At 61.5% G+C, this 25,921-nt stretch overlaps 1 protein-coding gene across 2 annotated transcripts; it reads left to right on the top strand.

Moving 5' to 3' along the window:
• Positions 1–609: 609 nt before the first annotated feature.
• Positions 610–25,690, top strand: TET3 (tet methylcytosine dioxygenase 3). Of its 2 annotated transcripts, none has more exons than XM_068174550.1 (10): positions 610–745; positions 14,885–17,081; positions 19,244–19,334; positions 19,702–19,795; positions 20,247–20,455; positions 20,823–20,973; positions 21,336–21,425; positions 21,521–21,658; positions 22,001–22,337; positions 22,655–25,690. In XM_068174550.1, the coding sequence occupies exons 2-10, from the start codon at positions 14,930–14,932 to the stop codon at positions 24,388–24,390; spliced, it is 4,998 nt and encodes a 1,665-aa protein (XP_068030651.1). In that variant the 5' UTR covers positions 610–745; positions 14,885–14,929; the 3' UTR covers positions 24,391–25,690. The 2 variants fall into 2 exon arrangements, with proteins under 2 accessions (XP_068030651.1, XP_068030650.1); XM_068174549.1 differs by lacking the exon at positions 610–745 and adding an exon at positions 1,813–1,948.
• Positions 25,691–25,921: the final 231 nt, after the last annotated feature.

Below are 25,921 nucleotides of genomic sequence, written 5' to 3'. Positions count from 1 at the left end.
CCCTCATGTCCATCCCGTGTCCCCTCATGTCACCCCCCTGTGTCCCCTCATGTCACCCCCCGTGTCCCCCCCGTGTCCCCTCATGTCCATCCCGTGTCCCCTCATGTCACCCCCCTGTGTCCCCTCATGTCACCCCCCGTGTCCCCCCCGTGTCCCCTCATGTCCATCCCGTGTCCCCTCATGTCACCCCCCTGTGTCCCCTCATGTCACCCCCCGTGTCCCCCCCGTGTCCCCTCATGTCCCCCCGTGTCCCCCCGTGTCCCCCCCGTGTCCCCTCATGTCACCCACCCCCCGTGTCCCCTCATGTCACCCCCCGTGTCCCCCCGTGTCCCCTCATGTCACCCACCCCCCGTGTCCCCTCATGTCACCCCCCGTGTCCCCCCGTGTCCCCCCCGTGTCCCCTCATGGCTCGCTCCTGCGCAGCGCAGGGAGCGGGCGGGCGGTGCCACTGCGTGGGGAAAGGGGGGGGGGGGGCTGCGCGTGGGGGGGGGGGGGGGAAGGAGGAGGAGGAGGAGGAAGAAGGAGGAGGAAGGAGGAGGAGGAAGGAGGGAAGAAGAGGAGGAGGAGGAGGAGGAGGAGGAGGAGAGGGGGGCAGCAGGGATGCGGCGCTCAGTCCCCCCCCCGGCTGCAGCGGGGCGGCGGTGAGGGAGCGCGGAGGAGAGGGAGACAAGATGGCTTCCTCCTGAGGGCCGGCGCCGTGCGGGGCCGGCGGGGGCTGCGGGGGCAGCGCGGGGGCAGCGGCGAGGTAAGCGCACCCCTTCCCCCTTCCACAGCACTCCCTCTGCACCCCCCCAAAACAAAAAAAAAAAAAACAAAACAAAAAAAACCCAAAACAATTCCTCCCCGGCCTTGCGGGGCGGTGCGGGGGAGGTTAAAGCCCCCCCCCACCACCCACCCACCCCCGGTGTTGGCGGCCCCGCGGGGCCGCGAGGACAAAGCGGCGGGGCCTGGGGAGGGCCCCGCGCCCCCGCCCCCGTTTTGGGGCTGTTTTCCTTCTTTTATCCCTTTCCTTGCCCTCCGGCATCGCTTCGTGGTGGTGGTGGTGGTGGTGGGGGGGAAGGGGGGGTAGTGGATAGGGGTGGGAGGGCGATAAGCCTTTAAGGTGCACCCCCCCCCCCCCCGCCCCGCCGCCCCCCATATCGTTATTGCCCCGTGTGCTTTTTCGCCTTTATTAACCGCTATTCACGTTAACCGTCCCCGAAATGTGCTGAGCTCAGAGGTGCGGCGGGGCGATGCGAACAAGGGCGATGAGGCTCCCCGCCGTGACGTCACCGTGACGTCACCCTGCCGCTGGCAGCTGTCATCCCTCGCCGTGACGAAGTCCCGGGGTCCGGCCCGGAGAACCCCCCCCACCACCACCACCCCAACCCCGCGCTTTCCGTCACGGCAGGACGGAGGTGGGCACAAAAACCAGCTGCTCCTCCTCAGGAGGGTCTCGCTGGCCCGCCCAGGTGGCGATTTTGGTCACCCCGGCGCCGGGAGCGGGCGCGGTTTGGCAGTTTTGGCACCCCAGAGCGGCTGCGGATGCTGGTGGCTCCAAGGGACGTCGCCGAGGTCAGGGGGAGAGCGTGGCCAAAAAAAAACCGAGTTGGGAGCCGGCGGTGAGCGGCTTTTTGGCAGCACGTGTTTTCGGGGATGCTTCGGATCTCCCGCAGCCGGGGATGCGCCCGCCAACGCCGGAGCTGCCTCCGGAGCGGCGGATGCTGTGCGCAAAAAAAAACCCAAAAAAAAACCCCAAAAATCAGAAATCCGGTGGCAGGTGCCGGGGCGGTGGGTTCGGCCAGGATGCGGTGAGCCCCGAGGTTGCATCATGCTGGGAAGGGCTGGGCAGAGTCCTCCAGGTTGTTATGGTGGCCCCATAAAGGAGCCCCGCTGTTGGCCTTTGGCACCTTGTTAGCTGTGACGAGGTTTGTTTTGCGGAGTGCCCGACATGGACTCTTTTTCGAAGGTAATTAAGGGGGGTGGTGGCTGCGGTGGGGTCAGGGGAAGGTAAAATGTGTGTGTCCCCCCAGCATTTTGGCTTTTCCTTTGAGGGGCTTTGCTGGCCCAGCTGGGAATGGGGATGGCAAAGAGGTGGCACGATGGCTCTGGGACACGTGGTTGTGCTTCGGGTCTGTGTCCCAAAAAGCCCTTGCTGGGGTGTCCCTGGTGCTGGCACACTGGGATTGAGCTCTCCCTGTGGCACTGCGGTCCCCAGTCCCTGTCCCCATGGCACCAGGGTGCTTGGTCCTGGTTCTGCATGTGCTGCAGTCCCCAATTCTTGTCCCCATGGCATCAAGGTCCCCAAGTCCCCTTCCTGCATGTGCTGCAGTCCCCAATTCTTGTCCCCATGGCATCAAGGTCCCCAAGTCCCCTTCCTGCATGTGCTGCAGTCCCCAATTCTTGTCCTCATGGGTGCCCTGTCTGCATGTGCTGGGGTGCCTGGTCCCTGTCCCCATGCCTTTGGGATATTCAGACTCCTTCCTGCATGTTCCAGTGTTCCCAGTCTCTGTTCCCACACTGTCCTCACTGGGATCCCTGGTCCCCATCCGTGTGACATCGGCCTGCTCGGTCCCCTGCCCGTGTGTGTGTGCCAGAGTGCCCTGTCCCCGTGGCAGTGTGTGTCCCTGTCCCCACAGCACTGGGGTTCCCTGTGGGAGCTCCCCAGTCCCTATCCCTGCTGCATCAGGATCCTTGGTTCCCTGTTTGTGTGTGCCAGTGTCCCCAGCCCTATGGCAGTGGTGTCCCTTGTCCCCCACCTGTGCACGCTTGGCTCCCTGCTCCCTGTTTCTGCAGCGCTGGCATCCTAATCCCTTCCCTGCCTGTGCAGGGTCCCTTGTCCCCTTTCCCGTGCCATTGGGGTCCCTTGTCCCCATTCCCATGCCATTGGGATCCCTTCCCTGCCTGTGCAGGGTCCCTTGTCCCCATTCCCATGCCATTGGGGTCCCTTGTCCCCATTCCCATGCCATTGGGATCCCTTCCTGCATGTGCAGGGTCACTCGTCACCATTCTCATTCCCCTGGGGTCCCTTCCTGCCCGTGCAGGGTCCCTTGTCCCCTTTCCCGTGTCATTGGGGTCCCTTGTCCCCATTCCTGTTCCCCTGGGGTCCCTTCCTGCTGTGCTGGACCCCTTGTGCCGTTGGGTTCCTCGGTGCCAGCTGTCCCTGTCCCTGTGGCACTGGGGTCTCCGTTCCCTACCGCTACTCCACATGTGCTCAGGGTGTCCTCTCAGGGGGATGTCCTGAAGGGGCCAGCGCCAAACCCCGCTGTCCCCATCCCCTCGCTGTCCCCACTGCAGGTGGGGGTGCGGGCTGGCATGAGGGAGATGCCCCCAAATCCCTCCTGGGGACACCCCCTGCTCCCTCCCGTGCCAGTGCTTTCATCTCGGTGCATTGAGCTCGGTGTAGAAGGGTGCCAGACCGTTTCTGAGGATGAAAGAGCTTTTTTTATTTATCCCCCCTGCTCCCCGGGCCGGCATCCAAGGGGAGATGAAATGAAACGGGAAGAGGCTGGTAGTGAAACAGCTGCGATGGGCCCCGTCCCCATTCCACATCTGCCCGCCACGCCGCTGCCAGCCCCGCAAACCCAGCTCAGCCCCGGTTTTCTCCTCTGTCCCGAGGCCAGAATCCCCTTTTCCTGGGCTGGGATTTGCGGGCAGGGCTGTCGGAGGGAGCCGTGTCGCGGGGACAATGCAGCGTGTTTGTTTGCTACAGCTAAAATGGCAGTTCTTAAGGGGAAAAAAGAGAGTGAGAGCGAAGTGCTTCTGCACATCCAGTCGCCGCATCTTTTGATTAAATGAGATTTTGCTGTCGAAGGGGGGAGCTGGGGACCACGAGCTCCTGAGCCTGCAGTTCCAATCGCAGCCAAACGAGGAAAAAAAAAAATTCCGAACCACCCGAGCTCTGAAAATGCTGTTAAAAAAAAAAAAAAATGGATTGGAGCAAGTTGTAAATGCTGCAGTTGTCAGTGTGAAGGCCATGGGGTAGCCGGAGGGTTTGTCACTCCAGGGTTGGTGGCACAGTCTGCTCTGCTTCTCAGGCTGGCTGGAAAGGATGGAGAAACATCCCAGGAGCTGGGATGGAGCAGGGAATGTGGGGCAGGACAAGTGAGGAGCTCCCGAGGTGGGGCAGGACGAGTGAGGGGCTCCAGAGGTGGGGCAGGACGAGTGAGGGGCTCCAAAGGTGGGGCAGGATGAGTGAGGGGCTCCAGAGGTGGGGCAGGATGAGTGAGGGGCTCCAAAGGTGGGGCAGGATGAGTGAGGGGCTCCCGAGGTGGGGCAGGACAAGTGAGGAGCTCCCGAGGTGGGGCAGGACAAGTGAGGGGCTCCCGAGGTGGGGCAGGATGAGTGAGGGGCTCCAGAGGTGGGGCAGGACGAGTGAGGGGCTCCAAAGGTGGGGCAGGATGGGTGAGGGGCTCCAAAGGTGGGGCAGGATGGGTGAGGGGCTCCAAAGGTGGGGCAGGATGAGTGAGGGGCTCCAGAGGTGGGGCAGGATGAGTGAGGGGCTCCAAAGACCCTGAGCCTCTGAGGAACGCGCTGGTGTTGCAATTAAAGCCTCTGCACTTAAGGCCGTTGTGTTGAAGCCACTGCAGTTAAAGCTCAGGTGCCTAAACCTGCGCCAATTAACGCCACTGCAATTAAAGCCCCAGCACTTAATTAACACCATGGCTGCACCAGCCCTGGTGGCAGTGCTGGCTTCTCCCGGGCGTGCCAGGCATCTCTATGAGCCTCCCTGGTTGGGATGGTTGGTGTTGGAGCGCACTGGGAACAGCCTGTGCCAGCTGGAGCACACTGGGATCATACTGGGAGCACTGGGAGCATCCTGCACGTCCTCTGGAGCACACTGGGATCGTGCTGGGATCATGCTGGGATCACAATGGGGTCCTCTGGGATTCTACTGGGATTGCGCTGGGATCGCACTGGGATCACGCCGCCTGCCCCATGGATCTCCCCGCCTCCCTGTGGATCACACTGGGATCACGCTGGAATCACACTGGGATTCCACTGGGATCATGCTGGGATCCCACTGGGATCACGCTGGGATCCCACTGGGATCGCACTGGGATCTCCCCGCCTCCCTGCGGATGCGCTGCCGGCCGAGCGGAGCGGAGCGGAGCACGCTGCCTGCCCGCACATGGCTTTTTTTAGGTTTACAAACACCACGGCCCCGTGCACGCGCTGCTTCCCCCGCTCCTGCTCCTTCCTTCCCCGTGAGTCATCGGCACCGGCATCGGCACCGGCCCCGGCCCGGGGGAGCCGGAGGCGGCGTCGGCGCTTTCCCCATGGTGCTGCTGACCCCATTGAGGAGAGGAAAAGGAAAAAAAGGCAAAACCAGATTTCATTTTTCTGATCTTTCACCGTTCGGCGCTCTCCCCATGGTGCTGCTGACCCCAGTGATGAGGGGGAAAGGAAAAAAAGGCAAAACCAGATTTCATTTTTCTGATCTTTCACCGTTCGGCGCTTTCCCCATGGTGCTGCTGACCCCATTGAGGAGGGGAAAAGGAAAAAAAGGCAGAACCAGATTTCATTTTTCTGTTCTTTCACTGTTTCCTCTTTTGGCGAGCAAGATGGGGAGCATGCGGGTGGTGGCCGTGGCTGCCAGCCCGGCTCGTGGGTGGTCTGTGGTGAGATGTTTTTGGAGAGGACCACGGCGTGGTTGGAGGGTGGGAAGGGTTGAAACGTCGCTGCCTTCCCCGGCGCCCTCACCCTGTGTTGGTTGTGTTTCTGTAGCGTAGGATTTGAGGCGATGCCGATCGCTGCGGTTTTGGGGATGGCTGGTGAGACCCCAAAATGTTGGCAGAGGTGCTGGCAAAAGACTCCTGGGGGCCTGGCAGTGCCGGCGAGCGTGGAGATGCCAAACCCCCGCGCTGAGCTCATCGGCTGAGGTGGCCCCGGTGACTCAGCAGAGCCCGTGCTGACTCAGCGGCCACAGCCCCCGGGGAGGCAGTGGGATAGCGGGAGAGCTTGAAATTTTTGGGTAGAAAAAGGGACTTCTTTGTGCAGCGTGCTGCAGTTTGCTGATGCCGTGCTGCCAACACATTTTCCTCCCCGTGCACCTTCCTCCAGCTTTGGGAAAGGGATTTCATCCCGAGGGGGTCGCGTCTCCCACCTGCCACGAGATGCTTTTCCCCACGGGGAACGGGTCGCGGCGGCGAAACCAGCTGCGGGTTTGGCAGGGGAGGCGTTTTCCCTGCTCCCAGGCGGGGCAGGGCCCGGCTCCCACTCCCACTCATCTCCCGGCTCCTGCCCGCCGGCCGTCGCGCCAACGACGTGCCTGTGCTTGCCGGGTGGGAGGGCGGTGGCACACACGGTTCTCCTCCTCCTCCTCCTCTGCCGAAGGTCGGGCTGTGCGCGGCGTGAGGAGACCCACGTCCCGGGGACGGGGGGCCCGGCAGCATCTCCCAGGTATGATGGGATGGGGGTGACCTGGAGGGGAGCTGAGCACCCGCGGGTGCTGGCTGGCACATCCCTGACTTGCACCTGGGCACCAGGGGGGCACAGCAGCCTCTCCCAGGTATGACGGGATGGGGTGACCTGGAGGGGAGCTGAGCACCCATGGGTGCTGGCTGGCACATCCCTGAATTGCACGTGGGGACTGGGGGGGCACGGCAGCCTCTCCCAGGTATGACGGGATGGGGGTGACCTGGAGGGGAGCTGAGCACCCGCGGGTGCTGGCTGGCACATCCCTGAATTGCACGTGGGGACCAGGAAGGTGCAGGGACTCCTCCTCTGTTCAAAGCCATGGAAACTGGGGTGCAGTTTGGTTAGCGCGTGGCTGTGGAAAACCTTTCCTCCAAATCTGGCTCTTCCTCCTGATGTGCAGTGCAAAACGATCGGAGGGGTGGAAATGCCCCCGCTGGGGGCTCTGGGGGCTGCAGTGGCTGGGAGGGGACGGAGCCTGGTCCTGTGGGGAATGCTGGCGTTGGGGGGCTGTGAAACTGGGCTGGAGTGGGATGGGAAATGCAGCTGGGCCAGGTGGCAGGTGAGGAGAGGCCCCTCGTGTGCTCCACTTCCTTCCCGTATGGGTCCTTGTCCTTCCCTGCCCTTGTCGCCTTCCTCCTTGTCCCCTTCCCATTCTTCCCTTTGTTTCCCTTCCTCCCCATCCCCATCTTCCTTTTCTATCCCCCTTTTCCCTCCTTGCCTATCCCCTTTCTCCCGTTCCTTCTTCCCCTTCCTTCCCTTCTTCACCTTTCTCCCCATTTCTCTTCATTCCCTTCTTCTCCTTCCCTATCCTCTTTTTCCCCATCCCCTTCTTTCCCTTCACCTTGCCCTTCTCCTTCATCTCCTTCCCCTCATCTCCTTCCTCTTTGCCTTAATCTCCTTCCCCATATTCTCCTTCCACTTCCCTCTTCTCCTTCCTCTTTCCCTTTTTCCCCTTCCTCTTTCCCTTTTTCCCCTTCCTCTTCCCCTTCCTCTCCATCCCTGCTTTCCCTTCCCCAGGGACGGAGCAGGCTAGGTGATTCAGCCTTGCCGAGCCAGCCCCGGTGCTTTCCCTTTTTCCCTTTTTCTGCTTTCCCTTTTTCCTTTCTTCCCCTTCTCCTTTCCTTTCTCCCCTTCCTCTTCCCTCCTCTCCGTCCCTGCTTTCCCTTCCCCAGGGACGGAGCGGGCACGGTGATTCAGCCTTGCCGAGCCAGCCCCGGTGCCAATCTGGGAGCCGGCACGAGGGGAGCCAGCTGTGTTTAAGGAAAAAACCTCTTCGAGAAACAAAAATAGTCCCGTGGGGTGGATTTTTTTTTTTTTCCCTCTCCTTTTTTTCCCTTTCAAGAGCTCGGCTCCCGGCCGGGGCCGGCAGCTGTGCCGTGCCAAGCCTTTCCCCGTGCCCGTGCCAACTGGCGGCTCCCGGCCGGGCTCGGCGCCGCGCTGGGAACACACGGCATGGCCTGGCCGCGGCACTCGGCTTCCCAAAAACTGCTCCGCTGGGAGCGGCCGCTGGGAGCAGCTGCTGAGGCAGTGCTGAGCATGCCCGAGTGGCCCTGTCCCGAGTGGCCCTGCTCCAAATGTCCCCACTCTGTGTTTTCCTGCTCCAAATGTCCCTGCTCTGAGTGTCCTGCTCCTTGTCCCTGCTCCGAGTTTTCCTGCTCCTTCTCCCTGCTCTGAGTGTCCCTGCTCCATGTCCCTGCCCTGAGTGTCCCTTCTCCAAGTGTCCCTGTCCCAAATGTCCCTTCTCCGAGTGTCCCTTCTCCAAGTGTTCCTTCTCCGAGTGTCCCTGCTCCATGTCCCTTCTCCTTGTCCCTGCCCTGAGTGTCCCCGCTCCATGTCCCTGCCCCAGGTGTCCCTTCTCCAAGTGTCCCTTCTTCGAACGTCCTTGCCCCAAGAGTCCTAACTCCAAGCATCTTCACTCTAAACATTCCAACCCCAAGCCTTCACCGAGCGTTCCTGCTTCGAACATCCCCTTGCTGAGCATTCCTGATCCCAAGAATCCTCGCCCCGAACACCCCAACCCCAAGCATCCCCACTCCTGAGTATTCCCACCCTGAGCCTCCTTTCCCCAACCATCCTGACCCCGAACATCCCCCCATCAAGCATCCCTTCCAAAAGGGAAAACACTTTTGGAGGAAACGAGGCGGTTGGAGGTGGGAACAAATCTTTTTTTCCCACCTCTAAAAAAATCCTCCATCTCCCTCGGAAGCCCCCGGCTCTGGTGGGATAAGGAGTGGGACTGTATCACAATCAGCCGGCTCGTCAAACCCCAAAGGAGGAGGAAGAGGGGGTGCAGCGGTTGCTGGGGTGGAAGGGGTCGTGGCCATGGGGGTCCCCAGAAGTGCTCCTGGGACTGGAGTAGAGCAGAGCCGGGCTTCCCGCGGCGTGAATCAGCTCAGCTCCCTCGGCACCGCCGCTACTCCGGCTTTCCTCCGGGCTAAATGAGGACAGGAGCGAGCGGCTCAGCCCCGGCGCCGGGGTCAGCCGGGGCCACGGAGACAGCGCGGGGAGGCGGGAGAGGCGGCGGGACCACGGTGGGTACCCCGGCCGGCCGGGGAGAGGCGGGGGGACCCAGGGGGGACCCGGGGGCTCTCACCGCTCTGACTCGGCACTCGGCCTTCCCACATTTCCTTGAATTTCCCTTGTCAGGGGCGTCGGGTTGGATGTAGGTCATCTGCTCCTGTGCAGCCTGCCTCCTGCTTCTCCTTTCCCTTCATCTCCTTCCTCTTTGCCTTAATCTCCTTCCCATATTCTCCTTCCACTTCCCTCTTTTCCTTCCTTTTTCCCTTCATCCTCTTCCTCTTCCCTTTCTCCCCTTCCTCTTCCCTTCCTCTCCGCGGCTGGGGGCTGTGGCATGGATTGGGAGCGGGCAGGGTTTTCCCATCTCCTGGGGCCTGGCGGTGCTCCCCGGGAGCGTGGTGTGATCCCAGCAGCATTCCCATCCCTGGCACAGCCCTTGGGTTGTTCTTGTAGGGCCTCCAGCGCTCAGGGCTTCCCCCGGCGCTGCCCCCAAAGCCACCGTCCCAACGGAGGATCCCCGGGGTTGGTGCCAGAGGAGGAAAACCACAATCCGAGTGCCGGGGCTGGCCGGGCTCCACCGGAGCGGGGCCGGCAGCCAAAGCTCCCTCTTGGCTGGCCCGTGCAGCCGGCTGGCAGCGAGTCCCGCTGACCTCCGCAGCTCCCGGCCATGCCCTCGCCCAGAGCCACCCCGCTGCCCCCACTGCCACCCCGGTGCCCCCAGAGCCACCCCGGTGCCCCCGCTGCCACCCCAGTGCCCCCGCTGCCACCCCAGTGCCCCCACTGCCATCCCGGTGCTCCCACTGCTACCCCGGTGTCCCCACAACCACCCTGGTGCCCCCAGAGCCACCCCAGTGCCCCCACAGCCACCCCACTGCCCCCAGAGCCACCCCAGTGCCCCCACTGCCACCCCGGTGCCCCCATTGCCACCCCGGTGTCCCCACAACCACCTTGGTGCTCCCAGAGCCACCCTGGTGTCCCCACAGCCACCATGGTGCTCCCAGAGCCACCATGGTGCTCCCAGAGCCACCATGGTGCCCCCAGAGCCACCCCAGTGCCCCCACTGCCACCCCAGTGCCCCCACTGCCACCCCGGTGTCCCCACTGCCACCCCCGCTGCCCCCACTGCCACCCCAGTGCCCCCACTGCCATCCCGGTGCTCCCACTGCTACCCCGGTGTCCCCACAACCACCCTGGTGTCCCCACAGCCACCCCAGTGCCCCCACAGCCACCCCACTGCCCCCAGAGCCACCCCGGTGCCCCCGCTGCCACCCCAGTGCCCCCACTGCCATCCCGGTGCTCCCACTGCTACCCCGGTGTCCCCACAGCCACCCCGGTGTCCCCACAGCCACCCTGGTGTCCCCACAGCCACCCTGGTGCCCCCAGAGCCACCCCAGTGCCCCCACTGCCATCCCGGTGCCCCCAGTGCCGCACCGAGCTTCCTGTGCCACCCAGATTCTCCACTTTTTTCCCAGCTGTGTGGATTTTGCACGGGGTGACCCCGAGCCGTGCGCGTGCGCTCCGTTCTCTGCAGCTCCCGGCCCGTTTGCCCCCTGCCCAGGGCTTTAACAAACTCCCCAAATATTTCTTTGGGGGAATCTCTGGGGCCCTGGTGTGGGGAAGCCGGTGTTTTGGGAGCGTGAGGGATTTAAATTCCATTTCCCTGCCGGCTTTGGGTGGCTTTAGTTTGGTTTGAAAGGGTTTGAAAGGAATAATTTGAACAAGGGGAAAAATAAAGGGGGAAAAGCGGGTTGGAACTCGGGCTGGAAGGAGGATGGATAGATGGACAGACAGACAGCATGTCCCTGGTTTTTGGGTCAGTTTGAGGCTGCTTTGGGATTTGGATGTATAGGACTGTGGAATATCCAGCTTCCTGGCCATATAGGGCTGTTGGATCTACAGGTCACTGGGTATATAGGACTCAGGAATTTAGGGTTGCTGGGTGTATGGGGTTGTGGAATATCCCTGTTGCTGGATGTATCGGGTTCCTGGGTTGCTGGATGTATAGGATTGCTGATTTTATAGGGCTGATGGATGTATAGGGATGCTATAAGGGATTGATGAAGTTGATAATATACATATAAGGGATTGATAAGGTTGCTGGATGTGTAGAGTTGCTGGATATATGGACTGCTGGCCCTATAGGATTGTTGGGTGTGTAGGTCCCATGCTTGGGTACACAGGACTTGGAGATTTAGGATTGCTGAGCGTTTAGGGTTGCTGACTGTGTGGGACTGTGGAATATTTAAGGTGCTGAATGGACACAGGACTTGGAGATTTAGGATTGCTGAGCGTTTAGGGTTGTTGGATAAGTGGGATATGTGGGACTGTGGAATATTTAAGGTGCTGAATGTTTAAATTTGCTGGATATGCAGGTTCTTGGTTGTATAGGTTATATAGGGTGGGTGGATATATAGGATTGCTGGATATATGGGTCACTGGATCTGTAGGGGAGCAGGGCCTATAGGATAGCAGGATCTGTAGGGCAGTGGATCCCTAGAGCAGAGGGATTTCTAGGGCAGCGGATCCCTGGGGCAGTGGGCCTGTAGGGCAGAGGGATCCCTAGGGCAGTGGATCTCTCGGGCTGCTGCTCCTGCCCCAGCAGCCGGAGCTGGGGCCGTCCCTCCCCGCCGGGTCCCCGCTGTGCTCTCCATGGGGGTCGAGGCGGCTCTCGGGGTCTGGCCATGGGCTGGGGCCTCTGCCGTCCATCTGTCTGTCCTTCCTTCCTTCCTTCCTTCCTTCCTTCCTTCCTTCCTTCCATCCTTCCTTCCTTCCTTCCTTCCTTCTCCTTCCTTCCTTCCATCCATCCATCCATCCATCCATCCATCCATCCATCCATCCCTCCTTCCCTCCATCCATCCATCCATCCCTCCCTCCCTCCCTCCATCCCTCCCTCCATCCTTCCTTCCATCCTTCCTTCCATCCATCCGTCATCCATCCATCCATCCATCCCTCCCTCCCTCCCTCCCTCCCTCCCTCCCTCCCTCCCTCCCTCCCTCCCTCCATCCCTCCGTCCATCCTTCCATCCATCCATCCATCCATCCATCCATCCATCCATCCATCCATCCATCCATCCATCCATCCATCCATCCCTCCACCTATCCATCCATCCCTTCCTCCCTCCCTCCCTCCATCCCTCCACCCATCCATCCCTCCCTCCATCCCTCCACCCATCCATCCCTCCCTCCATCCCTCTGTCCGTCCGTCCGTCCGTCCGCCGGTCCGTACGTGCGCGCGGCGCGGGCCCTAATGGCTCCCGCAGCTGCTCGGGCAGGGGGCGGGGAGGGCCGGGGCTCCCGGGGCTCCCGCGGCCCCGCTCGCTCCTTCCCTCCCCCGGACGGTGCCGGTGCCGCCGCCGCCCGCGGCTTCGCCTCCCGCCCCTGCACACGTAAGTGCCGCCCGGCCGGAGGCGTCCCCGAGCCCGGCTCCGTGCCCCCGCCGCGCTCGCTGGGCTCCAAACAGCTCCGGGCTGCTCCAGGGAGCGCAGCCCAGGCTGGAAACGCTCCAAGCCGGGCTCAGCCTGTGTGTGGTTTTTTGTTTTTTTTGTTTTTTTTGTTCTTCTCTCTGTTTAAGGCATTTAAACTGGGAGGGGGGGATTTAAAAAGGGAGGGAAAACGGATTAAAAAAAAAAAAAAAGTTGTTGTCCTCACGGGGATTTTCTCCCATTTTATAGCGCCTGGAGGATGCAGAAGGGGATGTGCAGGAGCAGCTGGGTTAACCCCAACCGTATCGCTTGGTTTTCTCTTTATTTTAATTTATTTCCTCCCCTCCCCGGCTTTTATCCTTTCTCGGGGTGAATGGAAGGAGGTTCGGGTGCTTTGGGCAGGCAGAACTTTTTCTGAGGAAAATAAGCTGAGGGTGGAGGAGTTGGTGCCCACGGCAGTGAGGGGGGGATGAATGGGGAAGGGAGATCGATTTTTGGGGAGAAGCTGCGGGTTCTTTCCATCTCCCAGCCAGCAGGGCCAGGAACAAAAGGAACTGGATGGGACAGCCAGGAAAAAATCGGTTTTTATATATATATATTTTTATATATGGGTGTGTATATACATGTGTGAAGTTTTTTTCCTCCACTGATTTGGGGAAGGTTTTGGCTTTTGGGTTAACCCTTTAGGAGCAGCGTGAGGTGTTTGCTCCTTCCTTTAGTTCACGCGATGGACTATGGGGTTTTTTAAATGAATTTTGAATTTTTAAGTGACATTTTAAATGAATTTTTCTGAATAATGAATTTTTATGAATTTTATGGGGTTTTAAAAATTAATTTTCCTATGTTCCCAGCCCACTTCCATAACCCAGTTTATGGGATGGAGCAGCCCAAGGTCCCTCCCTGGCCCCGTGGCTGATTTTTGGGGCTTTCCCAGCAGATTTCCCCCCTGGGCAAACCCTTGGGGCCGCTCCCCACCCGGAGCAAGACAGGTTTGCCATCATTTCCCTGGGCTGGCATCACCGCCGCGTCCCCCGGAGCCCTTGAGAGGGGGAGCTCAGCGTGTTTATCTCCCCGGCGCTTGGGAAAATCCCCTTGGGCTGGGCAGGAGGAGGAGGAGGAGGAGGAGGAAGATGACGCTGGAGGAAGGACGGGCGAGGCCGTTCCCTGCTGGGTTTGCAAAGGAGAGCGGAGGCATGCTGTCCCCACCCTGCCCGGGCTTCGCTTTCTCCCCGGACCTGCCGGACCGGTCCCATCGCCCCGAAGACACCGGAGCCTCTCTAAAAACCCTCTGAAAACATCACGGGGTGATGCCCGAGCGGAGCAGGAGCATCTGTGCTGCCCTCCTGTGGGGTTTCACCGCTGGGGAAAAGGGCTTTTTTGGAAAGGGTCGTGCTGGGGAGTGGTTCCTCCGAGGTTTCGCCGGAGTCAGCAGTGTAGCATTCTTATCTCTCCAGCGTTCTTATCTCTGCAGCGTGCCTCTGCTCACGCTCTCACCACCAAGGGTGAAGGACTCTGCTCCGAAGCCGTGGTGCCGGAAGGGTTAAAGCAGCCACACGCGGTGGGCTTTGAACCCCGGCTTAACTCAGAACCTTAACTTTGTGCTTAACTTTGTATTTCGGCTCTCCCCGCGCATCTGAGCCGCGGATCCTTCCCACGAGCGGCACGGTCCAGAGGCAGGAAGCTCTGCCCACGGCCTCTGCTTGCTTTGGCATGGTTTTTCCAGCGAACTCTGCTGTATTTTTAGCTCGCCGGAAGCTCCCCCTGCTTATCAGCAAACGGCTCGGTGCGCTGCCGGCACGAAATCCCCACTGCCGAGGCGGAACGGCACCAGAGAGAACAGAAAGACCCCCTCCATCCCTGGCAGAACCCCTTGGGGCGGTCTTCACCAGGGAGTCCAGCCCAGACGCTGTGGTGTTGGGCTCCCCGGGTGCCACCACCCGGCGTTGGCGTGGCCGGGTGGGTTTGGCGTGTCCCTGGCACAGCCCCGGTGCTGCCGGGAGCCCTGGCCGGCCGTGTTGATGCAGACTTGGGGTTATTTGAGGTGAAACAGCCCCTGGCACCAGCATAGCCAACTCGGTGGCTTCCTGCCGTGCGAACGGCTGCTCCCGGCCGGGATGTTCGCTCCTGGCAGGCCTCCAAAAACCCCCCTCTCCTCCTTGTACCGCTTCCGTCAGTGTGAGCAAGCTGTGCCACGGCAGCCAGGGACACCCTGCCTGTCCCACCGCGGGCGTGGCGCCCTCGGCGGGTGATGGAAATCCCGAACGGTCCCCGTGAGCGATTTCGAAAGCGGGTGGCGGGGTGGGGACGTGGGTGGGCACGGTGGAAAGCGGTCGCCCTCCGAGCCAAGCCGAGCTTCTCCTCTTTCACTCAGCCGGGCAGAACCCGCGTGGCTTTGCCGGCTGCCTTTCCTTGCGTGGCTCCTCCGTGTCTTCATCCCCCCCCAGTCAGAAAATGAGATGGGGAAAGGGGAACTAAAGGAAACAGAGGGGAAAAATTAGGGTTGGGGCACATGGAGATGCTCACGTCTCTTCTCTCTCCCTCCTCGCAGACAGGTTCGGCGGGCGAGGCGGTTGATGGACCCAGCAGAAGCCAAATGGAAGAAGGGCCAATTAATTATGTGGAAGAAAGGCGGCTAAACGAGGGCAGCGGGCTCAGCCTGGTGAATGGGGGCCGGCCGGAGGCGGGGGGTACCGTGCTGATGGAGCCCAGCAGGTGGTCACCGGGCCAGCCGCCCGCCGCTGGCAAAGCTCACTTGGAAGACGTCCGGAACCTGGTGGCCTTCTCAGCGGTGGCTGAAGCCGTTTCCTCCTACCGGCTCCCGCCGCCGGGGTCGCCGTCGCTGCTGTACGAGAAGTTCGACTCGGAGATGAGCCGGGGCGGGCTGGGCACGGCGGACGGGGTGCCACGGGGAGAGGACCTGCACGCCCTCAAGGCCGCCCTGGCTTTGGCCAAGCACGGTGTGAAGCCCCCCAACTGCAACTGCGACGGCCCCGAGTGCCCCGACTACCTGGAATGGCTGGAGCAGAAGATCAAGACGGCTCTCGGAGAAGAGCTGGCGTCACCGCGGCCCCGCGCCGCCGCCATCCCCCCGCCTCCTCCCCCAGAAGGTGCTATTGACCCCCAGCCGGTGCCTGAGGCTGCCGAGCCCTGCCCGCCCGACGGCCTCCCCTTTTCCCAGAGCGCGTTGACCATCGCCAAGGAGAAGAACATCAGCCTGCAGACCGCCATAGCCATCGAAGCCCTCACGCAGCTCTCGGCCGCCCTGCCCCAGCCCGCGGGCGATGGGCAGCCCCCGCCGCCGCCGTCCCCCGCCGTCCCCTTCGGCCCCGGCCCCCTCTGCCCGCCGGGGGCCGCGTGGCAGCGAGGGGACGAGCCCCGCTACCCGCCGGAGCCGGGAGCGGCACCTGAGCCATTTTTCGGCGCGGCGCCTCCGCGAGGGAACTTCGCGGCCTCTTGGGGGCTGGAGGCCGAGGGGGCAGCGGGGGCTGGAGACCCCATGGCAGAGCTGGAGCAGCTGCTGGGTAATGCTGACGACTACATCAGGGCGGCTTTCAAGAGACCTGAAGCAACGGCCGGCAAAGCGACAGCCCCCAAAACGGAACCCCCCGAGCGAGCACCCAGCAAAGAAGCACCGGGCGGGCCCCGCTTGCCGCCGGCGCCGCCAGAGCCCGACCTGCACAAGAAGACGCAGCTGGTCCTGCAGCAGCACCTCCACCACAAGCGCAGCCTCTTCCTCGAGCAAAGCCTGGCGGCGGCACCCCCAGAGCGGCCGAGCGGCTGGTGGGCCCCCGGCGCCCCCGCCGCGCCCCCCAAGCCCTTCGAAAAGCAGCCCAAAGAGAAGAAGAAGAAAACGCCGCCCGAAAAGCCCCCGCCGGCCAAACCTCTCCGCAAGCAAGTGCAGATCAAGAAGGCGAAGCAGAAGGACTCGCAGCCGCTCTTCCCGCCCCTCTGGCAGATCAGCCTGGAGGGGTTTCGGGCGCCCGCCGAACCCCCCGCCGAACCCCCCACCGAAGAGATGCAAACGGAGCCGCCGCCGCCGGCCTTCCCGCACCAGCCTCTTGCACTACCCCTGCCCGCAGCATGCCCCCCGCCACCAAACCCCCTGGACGGCGTGCCCCCGGCTTCCGACTCTCAGGAAAGGGGTGCCCCCGGGGGGGGCCCCCAAATTCACTCGGCGCCGGCGGGCTCGACCGGCTTGGAGGAAGCGCCGGCTGCCCCCCCGCCGGCCAGCTCGGCTCCCATCATGGTGGATGACAAGTTGGAAGAGCTCATCCGACAATTTGAAGCCGAATTTGGGGAGAATTTCAACCTGCCGCCCCCCGAGACGCCTGGCCCGCTGCCGGGGGGGCCAGCACCAGCCCCGCAAGGGTCCCCCACCGCGGCCACCACCGCCGGCACGGCTCCCACTCCCAGCTGCGCTCCCCAAGCCAGACCCAAAAGCATCTCTCCAGGGAAGGGGCTGCTGTCAGAGCCACCCTTCACTGCTCGCTCCCCCAAACAGATCAAAATCGAGTCTTCTGGTGCTATCACCGTGGTGTCTACCACATGTTTTTACTCTGAGGAAAGCCAAAACCCAGACGTGGACAACGTCGACAGAACACCCACCAAGGACGAGGTGCCGCTGACGCCGACCCTGAGCGGCTTCTTGGAGTCTCCGCTGAAATACCTGGACACGCCGACCAAAAGCCTCCTGGACACCCCTGCCAAGAGGGCACAGGCTGAATTCCCCACCTGTGACTGTGTTGGTGAGCGAGCAGCCGTGCTGGTGGGGAGGGCGGCAGAGGTGGCTTTGCAGGGCGGGGTTGACCTGGGTAGATAAGGGAAGCCATGGCATCAGCAAAGCCCCGATTTCTGGGGAGGATAGGGCACTCACGTGGTGAAACCCCGGTGCTGTGGAGCTGCCTTTTGGTTTCTCTCCTCCTCTCTTGGTTTTACAGTTGGATGGAAATGCCGAGTGCCTGCCTGAGTCAGCGCGGGGGTGGCACTGGTGCCACTGGCTGTGCCGGGGTGGGGGGTTGGATGAGCAGCAAAACCAAAGGGCTTTTGGGTTTTCCTTCTATTTAACCTCAACCAGCTGAATCCATGGTGGTCCCAGTGCCAAAACCCACGTAAACTCCCTCTCACCTGGTTATTCCTGGTGTTTTCAGCCAAATTAGCTGGTTCAGGTTGAGTAACCTAAACTTTGGCTTGATGCTTGTGCTTATCACTGGAGAAATAACTTGCTGCTGGGATGCTGCCTTGTCCACTGGCCAATCCCACTGGGCTGCATTGAAAAATCACCAAACTCTTGGATTTGTGAGGTTCTTTGTGGTTATTTTTGGTGTTCATTGGCGTTTGATAGACTTTGCAGCAAGTGCTAGAGAATCCCTGCCCAGTCCTTGCAGTTCACCTCCATCTGAGCGTGGGGAGCTGGATATTCCCTCCCCAGTTTTTAGACTGGACCTGTGTGCTCCCCTGGGAGCAGCAAGGTGAGGATTTGGGGGCATCCAGCTGGAAAAACAACCCCCTCACTGCTGGGAGAGGATGCCCTGGGCGAAGCACAGGCTGCACTTTATTAGTGGAGCTTATGATTATTTATTTATTCGCTTGTAAACAGCAGCAGGAATGAGCCCAAACTCCACGGAGAGGAGGGAAAGCTTTCCTGAAGCCACTCAAACCCAGCCTCGGAGTTTGCCAGGAAAAGATTTGTTTAGGGGCTGGAAGAGGGGGGATTCCCCCCCTTCCACTTCTCTGTTTTCTCAAGGAAAAGCTGTAGGAGAAAGAAATGCAGCAGGAGAGGGCTCAGTGCTTTATTGGGCACAGGAGCTGTTGGAGGCTGTAATAAAATGAGCTTTTTCCAAGCATCCCATATTGATCCCTGTCTGGACAGCTGCAGCCCAGCTGAGCCCGGCTTTCTCCTCAGCCTGGCTCCCAGCCAGCTGGACATGATGGGAATGAAAATCAGGGTGGTGAGAGCAGAGGGATGCAAAGACAGATCAGCCCTGGCCGTGGTGCAGGACACATCCCAGCCGGTGGTTTTGGAGCATCCCAGGGGTTTGCTTTGTGCAGGGCTGTGTGCCAGTGTCCTTCTCCTGCAGCCCCAGGATCCTCTTGATGCCCCAGGATCCTCTCCTTGCAGCCCCAGGATCCTCTCCTTGCAGCCCCCAAGATCCTCCTGTAGCCCAAATTCTCCTCCTGCAGCCCAAATCCTTCTCCCATAGCCCCAGTCCTCCTTCTGCAGCCCAAATTCTTCTTCCATAGCCCAAACCCTTCTCCCATAGCCCAAACCCTTCTTCTGCAGTCCAAATCCTTCTCCCATGGCCCCCTTATCCTTCTCCCATGGCCCAGATCCTTCTCCTGTAGCCCCCTTATCCTCCTGCCTCTCCCCCGTGCAGCAGCTCCTTCCTCACGCGGGCTCAGCCAGCTCAGGGCATCCCATGAGCATCCCCAAATCCTCTGGGAAAGCCTGAAGCAGGCAGGAAGAGTTCCCTGCCCCCAAAGTCATCCCACGATGGCAGCATCCAGCTGGGCTGGTGCCCGTGAGAGGTTCTGGACAGGAGCCCTGGGTGGGAGCAGGGTGAGGAGGGGGTTTGGAATCTGCATCTCCCACCCAGCAGAGCTCCAGTGGCCAGAGCAGATTCCCTGGATGGAGCTGTGGTCACTGCCAGGGTGCTTCCAAGGGCTGTGGCTGCTCAGGGGGGTTTTTGGGTCCCAAAAAGGGGTGGGTGTTGATGGGTGAGGGTTCTCCAGCAGCATTTCAGTGCTGGCAGAATCTTCCAGAGCAGAGAATGAGGAGCTGCTGTTGACAAACCCTTGATTTTTGGTGTAGAAGAGCTCGGTTTGAGGGGATTTGGGTGTTTGCAATCCTTTGGGGCAGCCAGCAGAGGTGCAAACCCCAAAATCTCTGTGCTCCCTCCTGTCTCTGCAGAGCAAATCGTGGAGAAGGATGAGGGGCCCTATTACACCCACCTGGGCTCGGGGCCCACCGTGGCCTCCATCCGGGAGCTCATGGAGGAGCGGTAAGAGCCCCTCCCCGGGCTGGGATCCTGTCAGGGGAGTGGGGACAGTGACTGGGGTCCTGTCAGGGGAGTGGGGACAGTGACTGGGGTCCTGTCCGGGGAGTGGGGACAGTGACTGGGGTCCTGTCCGGGGAGTGGGGACTGGAGAAAGTGAGTGGGGTCCTATCAGGGGAGTGGGGACTGGAGAGAGTGACTGGGGTCTTGTCAGAGTGACTGTGGGCTCCTGAGGGCGACTGTGGGCTCCTGAGGGCGACTGTGGGCTCCTGAGGGCGACTGTGGGCTCCTGAGGGCGACTGGGGCTCCTGAGGGGCCCATGAAGGCGACTGGGCTCTGTGGGGCCGTGGGGCTGACGGCCGTGCCCCGGCAGGTACGGTGAGAAGGGCAAGGCCATCCGCATCGAGAAGGTCATCTACACGGGCAAGGAGGGCAAGAGCTCCCGGGGCTGCCCCATCGCCAAGTGGGTGAGTGCCTCTCGTCCCCAGGCCTGTCCCCTCCGTGCCTGGCCACCAGGAGTTCCCTGTGCTGTGGCCACCGTGGCCAGGGGAGGGATGCTGGATTTATGGCTGGCAAGGCGGAATTGAGGGAACCTCACTCCCTGGGGCTCCCCACGCTCGGCACATGGGGAACGGCGTGTCCAGTGCCCAAATTTTTCTCCTGCAGCCCAAATCCTTTTCCTGTAGCCCAAACCCTTCTCCTGCAGCCCAAAGACTTCTCCTGCAGCCCAAACCCTTCTCCTGCAGCCCAAACCCTTCTCCTGTAGCCTCCTTACCCTCCTGCCTCTCCCTCATGCAGCAGCTCCTTCCTTGCCAGCTCAGGGCATCCCAGGGGATCCCTGTGGGATTCCCCAGGCTCAGGGGATGCCTGTGGGATTCCCTGGCCCGGGAGGTCTGAGCAGGCCCCTGCGCTCCCCAGGTGATCCGCAGGCACAACCAGGAGGAGAAGCTGCTGTGCCTGGTGCGGCACCGCGCCGGCCACCACTGCCAGAACGCTGTCATCATCATCCTCATCCTGGCCTGGGAGGGCATCCCCCGCACGCTGGGGGACACGCTCTACCAGGAGCTCACCGACACCCTCACCAAGTACGGCAACCCCACCAGCCGCCGCTGCGGCCTCAACGACGAGTGAGTCCCACTGGCGGCACAGCCCGGGGCAGGGAGGCAGGATACGGGAACGGGGTACGGGATGTGGGAATGGAATGTGGGAATGGGGTACAAGATACAGGAACGGGACGTAGGAATGGGGTACGGGAGCAGGGTATAGGATACGGGATGTGAGAACGGGGTACGGGATACGGGAATGGGAATAGGATGTGGGAATGGGGTATGGGGTACGGGATATGGGAATGGGATATGGGAATGGAGTAAGGGAATGGGAATGGGGTGCAGGAATGGGATGCAGGAATGGGATGCGGGGCTCCCTCCCGTTCCCAGAGCTGCCGTCACCGCACGGCACTGGCGGCTGACACTCTCTCGCCGTGTCCCCCCCCAGCCGGACCTGCGCGTGCCAAGGCAAGGACCCCAACACCTGCGGTGCTTCCTTCTCCTTCGGCTGCTCCTGGAGCATGTACTTCAACGGCTGCAAATACGCCCGCAGCAAAACTCCCCGCAAGTTCAGGCTGGTGGGAGACAATCCCAAAGAGGTGGGTGATGCGGGTGGAGCGGGGGCAGCGCCGGCAGGGTGGTGGTTTGGCGCTCCTTTCCTTCAGGACTCTGAAAATAGGATCCTTGTGGGGTTTTTTATGGGCTAGAGATGAGGAAAGGAAAGGGGGCATGAATGGGCTTGCTGTAGAAATCCCAGAGGGCTCTTTGGTCAAACACAACAGACAGTGAGGCTGGAGGTTGAACGGCCAAATCCTCATGGGGAATTTAAGCCACGTGTTTTGTGCCGTGGTGGATATCGTGGGAAGGGTTGGCTGCCGTGTGGTGTCTGTGGGCTCTGTCCCCAATTCCATCCCTGCTGCCAAAACCCCTGGGTAATATCCTCCTCTTTTCCCTACCACAGGAAGAGCTGCTCCGGAGAAGCTTTCAGGACTTGGCCACCGAGGTTGCTCCACTTTACAAGAGGCTGGCGCCGCAAGCCTACCAAAACCAGGTCCTGGTCATCCCAGCCCTTGGCACACACAGCTGGAATGGGTTTGGGGTGGTGCTGTTGGGGGGATTTTGGGTGACCAGCTCCTCCTTCCACAGGTCACCAATGAGGATGTAGCCATCGACTGCCGGCTGGGCTTGAAGGAGGGGAGGCCGTTCTCGGGGGTGACGGCGTGCATGGACTTCTGTGCTCACGCTCACAAGGACCAGCACAACCTCTACAACGGCTGCACTGTGGTAAGCAGGCACCTGGCAGGGCTTTTCAAGGTGCTCCCCACTAATTTGGGATGCCCCTTTTTGAGGGGCTCCATCCCCAATTGTCCCACCCTGGTGGCTCCAGATGTTTGGTGTGGGCACACCTCACACGCGCTGCTCAGGTCTAACAGGGACCAGCACCTACTTTTGTCCAACCCAAACCCCATGAGAGGTTTCCAAATACCAGCTGGGGACCAGAGCAGGCTTGGGGGGATGCCATGCTGATGTGGCTTCACATCGGTGTGGGCAAGAAGTGGGAAGTTTGGCTCGTCCAGCACGGGCCACATCCATCAGCATCCCACTGACAGCACCTGCTGTGGCCAGGTCTGCACGCTGACAAAGGAAGACAATCGTGTGGTGGGGAAAATTCCCGAAGATGAGCAGCTGCACGTCCTCCCCCTCTACAAGATGTCCAGCACGGATGAGTTCGGCAGCGAGGAGAACCAAAATGCCAAGGTGGGCAGCGGGGCCATCCAGGTGCTCACGTCCTTCCCCCGCGAGGTCCGCAAGCTACCCGAACCCGCCAAGTCCTGCCGGCAGCGGCAGCTGGAAGCCAGGAGAGCTGCTGCCGAGAGGAAGAAGCTGCAGAAAGAGAAGCTGCTGACGCCAGAGAAGATCAAGCAGGAAGCGCTCGAGCTCCCCACGCTCCAGCCAAATGCAGGTAACGGGGGCAGAGGTGAGGTCCTGCCACCCCGAGCCGCCCGGAACGCGCGTGAGGGGATGGGGATGTGGTTGGGGACATTTTTGGGCTGCTGTGTCGTGGTGCTGGATGGCTTCTCTGTGCCACCTGGGTTTTCATGAAGGTGCGAATCGATGCCGGTGCGCCAGGTGATGGCAAGCGATGCCAACCTCTGCAGTTGGCTGGCAAACCCATCACCGTGGGATTTCTGAGTCTGGCCGACTGTTTTGGGGTCCTGGCTCCCCTCCGGTGGCTTCCTCGGCTGGCAGGTCACGGGGGCTGTGTGTGCTGTCCCACAGGTATGGCGTTGAAAGGCGGGATACCCCCGCAGCCGCTGAAACCCTCCATCAAGGTGGAACCCCAGAGCCATTACAACGCCTTCAAGTACAACGGCAACGCCGTGGTGGAGAGCTACTCGGTGCTGGGCAGCTGCCGGCCCTCCGACCCGTACAGCATGAACAGTGTTTACTCTTACCATTCCTACTATGCACAGCCCAATCTGCCTTCCGTGAACGGGTTTCACTCCAAGTTCGCGCTTCCCTCCTTCGGGTATTACGGTTTTTCCAGCAACCACGTGTTCCCCTCGCAGTTTCTCAATTACGGGGCGCCCGAGAGGAGTGGGAGCAGCTGGGTCAGCAACGGCTACGAGAAGAAGCCCGACGTCTCGGCGCTGCAGGAAAACCTCAACCACACCTACGGGAACAGCAATTTTCCCGAGCCCGTCCCGCACAGCGTGCGGAGCAAAAACCATCACCAGCGCACCTACGAGCGAGCCAACCGCTACGCCAGCCAGCAGAAAGCAGCGGCGGCAACGGCCGGGGCGCACAGGACTAGCTCGGGCTCGGAGGAGGCACCGGCGTTTGCACAGAACTGTTTCGGCAACCGGCCCATCAAGCAGGAGCCTCCAGACCCCCCGCCCGCCATCGAGCCCCTTCCCAACGCTGCGGCCGTGCCCGGCGCTGGCTTAACGCTGCCGGCCGTCCCTGCGCACGGCACGGCGCCGGAGCAGCAGTGGAGCCCCTTCAAGGCGCCCCGGGGCACGGCTTCCCCCGAGAGGACTAGCACGGCCGAGGGCTCGTGGAGCGCGCTGGCGCCGGGCTCGGGCGGGCGGGAGAAGCCGAGCGCCTTTGACGCTGCCATGCGCTTGCCGCCGCCAGAGAAGCAGTGGTCCAACGTCCTGGCGGGAGAGCCAGCGGCAGCGGCGCATGGCTCGGGCTTGCTGCCGAAACCGTGGAGCCCCTGCAAGCTGGGGGAAACGGCACTGGCCGGCACGGGCACCCCGAGCCTGCTGGGGTCACTGGGGTTCAGCTCGGCTCTGCCGGGGCTCCCCAGTTTCCCTGAGGAGCCGTGGGGCTCCGTGAAGGTGGAGGAGCGGAGGACGCCGGCACCCAGCCCGGGGCTGCCGGAGAAGCCATGGGAGGCAGCGGTGGGTGAGAAGGGAGCGGCAGGGCCCCGCCAGGAGAAGCCGTGGGACCCCTTTGGCCTGGAGGAGGATCTGCCAGAGAAGGCGGTGAAGGAGGAGGAGGAAGAGGAGGAGGAAGAGGAGGAGGAAGAGGAGGAGGAGTGGTCGGACAGCGAACACAACTTCCTGGACGAGAACATCGGCGGCGTGGCCGTGGCGCCCGCCCACGGCTCCATCCTCATCGAGTGCGCCCGCCGCGAGCTCCACGCCACCACCCCACTGAAGAAACCCAACCGCTGCCACCCCACCCGCATCTCCCTCGTCTTCTACCAACACAAGAACTTGAACCAGCCCAACCACGGCCTGGCGCTGTGGGAGGCCAAGGTGAAGCAGCTGGCGGAGCGGGCTCGGGCCCGGCAGGAGGAGGCGGCGCGTCTGGGGCTGCCGCCGGACGCCAAAGCCTTTGCCAAGAAGCGCAAATGGGGCGGCGCGTTGGCGACCGAGGCGCCCAGCAAGGAGAGGAGGGACTCGGTCCCCACGCGGCAGGCGGTGGCCATCCCCACCAACTCCGCCATCACTGTGTCCTCCTATGCCTACACCAAGGTGACGGGCCCCTACAGCCGCTGGATCTGAGACCGAGGCGACCGCCATGGCCCCATCTTACCTCAACCCTCGGCAGCGCCGCAGCCCGGCGTTGCTTCGTGGTGCTTTCTCCTCGGGCATGGGGGAGAAGAAAACAAAAGTAAATAGAGGAAACCGAAGCGAAACACAACAACCACAAAAAAAAAAAAAAAAAAAAAAATCCAACCCATAGGAAACGAGCCCAACGCGCGCGCTCGGGAGCAGCGGAGCCGGCGCGGGCTCACGCCGTCGGAGAGCTGCGCCCGGCGAGGAGTTGGCAAACCAAGCAAAACGTGGTTAAAAAACCCAAGAGGAACGATGCTGTTTGATGATTTTAGGTAATCTCATATTTATATCTCCATGTTTTTTAATCTAGCCTCGGATGAATTTCCTAGCGTCCTTCCGCAAGGAGAGGTTTTTAATTCCACTTGAAATGGCCTGTTTGTTGGATTTGATTTTATTTTGTTTTTTACTCCGATTACAACGACGAAGCCGATCTTCGAAAGAGAAGCCAACATTGAAAAACCACCCTAATCATGAATCCAAACCAACCTGAACAGCAAACCAGCTCAGAGGCAAGAGGTGACTCCCTCCAGTTCCGTCGCATGGGGGCTGGTGGGACCGTGTGCTTTACTGTCAGCCGGACACGCTGAACATCCAATTATTTTTATTCCAAGGACCTAAAAATACCAATTTTGCAGCTCGAGGAGTCCTTTCTCACAGCAACGGGAGCCAGCGAGCGGGCGAGCTGTCCCGGGACGGCGCGTCTCCGCCCGGCCCCTCGCCTCCGGCGGGATCGGCTCTGCCGCCGCGGAGCAAGCCGGCGCCTCTCCTGGCGCCGGAGACCTCAGGACATGTCCGGGCTGGGGAACGCCGCTGCTGGGGGGGCTGCGCTCGGGCTCGGACTTGGGGCTCCTTTGCCCACGGCCTCCGTGGCGAGCGGCAGCGGCGGCGTCTCCGTAGGAGCCGACGGGACAAAAACAGAAGAAAAAAAAGAAAAAAAAAATACAAAGAACAGGAAAAAAAACACAAACCACAACCCCAAACTGTGAATAGCGAGTGTTGCTCTCTGTACATCACTGTTGCTAAAGTCTGGTGCTTTCTGTCTCCGGGGGACTTTCTCCGTGCAATCGGCTCTGGGAAGAGCGAATCCCAAGACTTGGCTGGCCAAAACCCCGCCGGGTCCGCCTTCCCCGCTGGTGCCGGCGAGCCGCGGCCAGCGCCGCCGGGGCTCGGTGCTCTTTTCTCTCCCCGGGTGCCATCCCTCCTTCCTACGGATCACCGTTCTTCCCTCAAAAAAACAAAACGAAAACCCCAACCCAACCAATAACCCAGCAACGACGACAACCGCGTGGTGCTTTTCGAACACTCTCAGTCGAGACTTCCCGCCCGGCGCCGGGACGGACGGAGCGCGGCCGAGCCGCCCTGCGGCTCGCCGGGAGCGCGGCGTGGCCGGGGCCCCGGCGTCCCCGGGCGGGGTCGTTGCTTTTGCACTTTGAGGTGCCTTTTGGAGAGCCAGCGAGGCAGCGCCGACGCCGTCGCC

Source organism: Anomalospiza imberbis, chromosome 28 (assembly GCF_031753505.1).
Source record: "Anomalospiza imberbis isolate Cuckoo-Finch-1a 21T00152 chromosome 28, ASM3175350v1, whole genome shotgun sequence".
In the NCBI taxonomy this organism is placed as follows: domain Eukaryota; kingdom Metazoa; phylum Chordata; class Aves; order Passeriformes; family Viduidae; genus Anomalospiza; species Anomalospiza imberbis.
The sequence above is the reverse complement of the archived record's forward strand: the minus strand, read 5'-3'. Positions and strand labels throughout refer to the sequence as shown.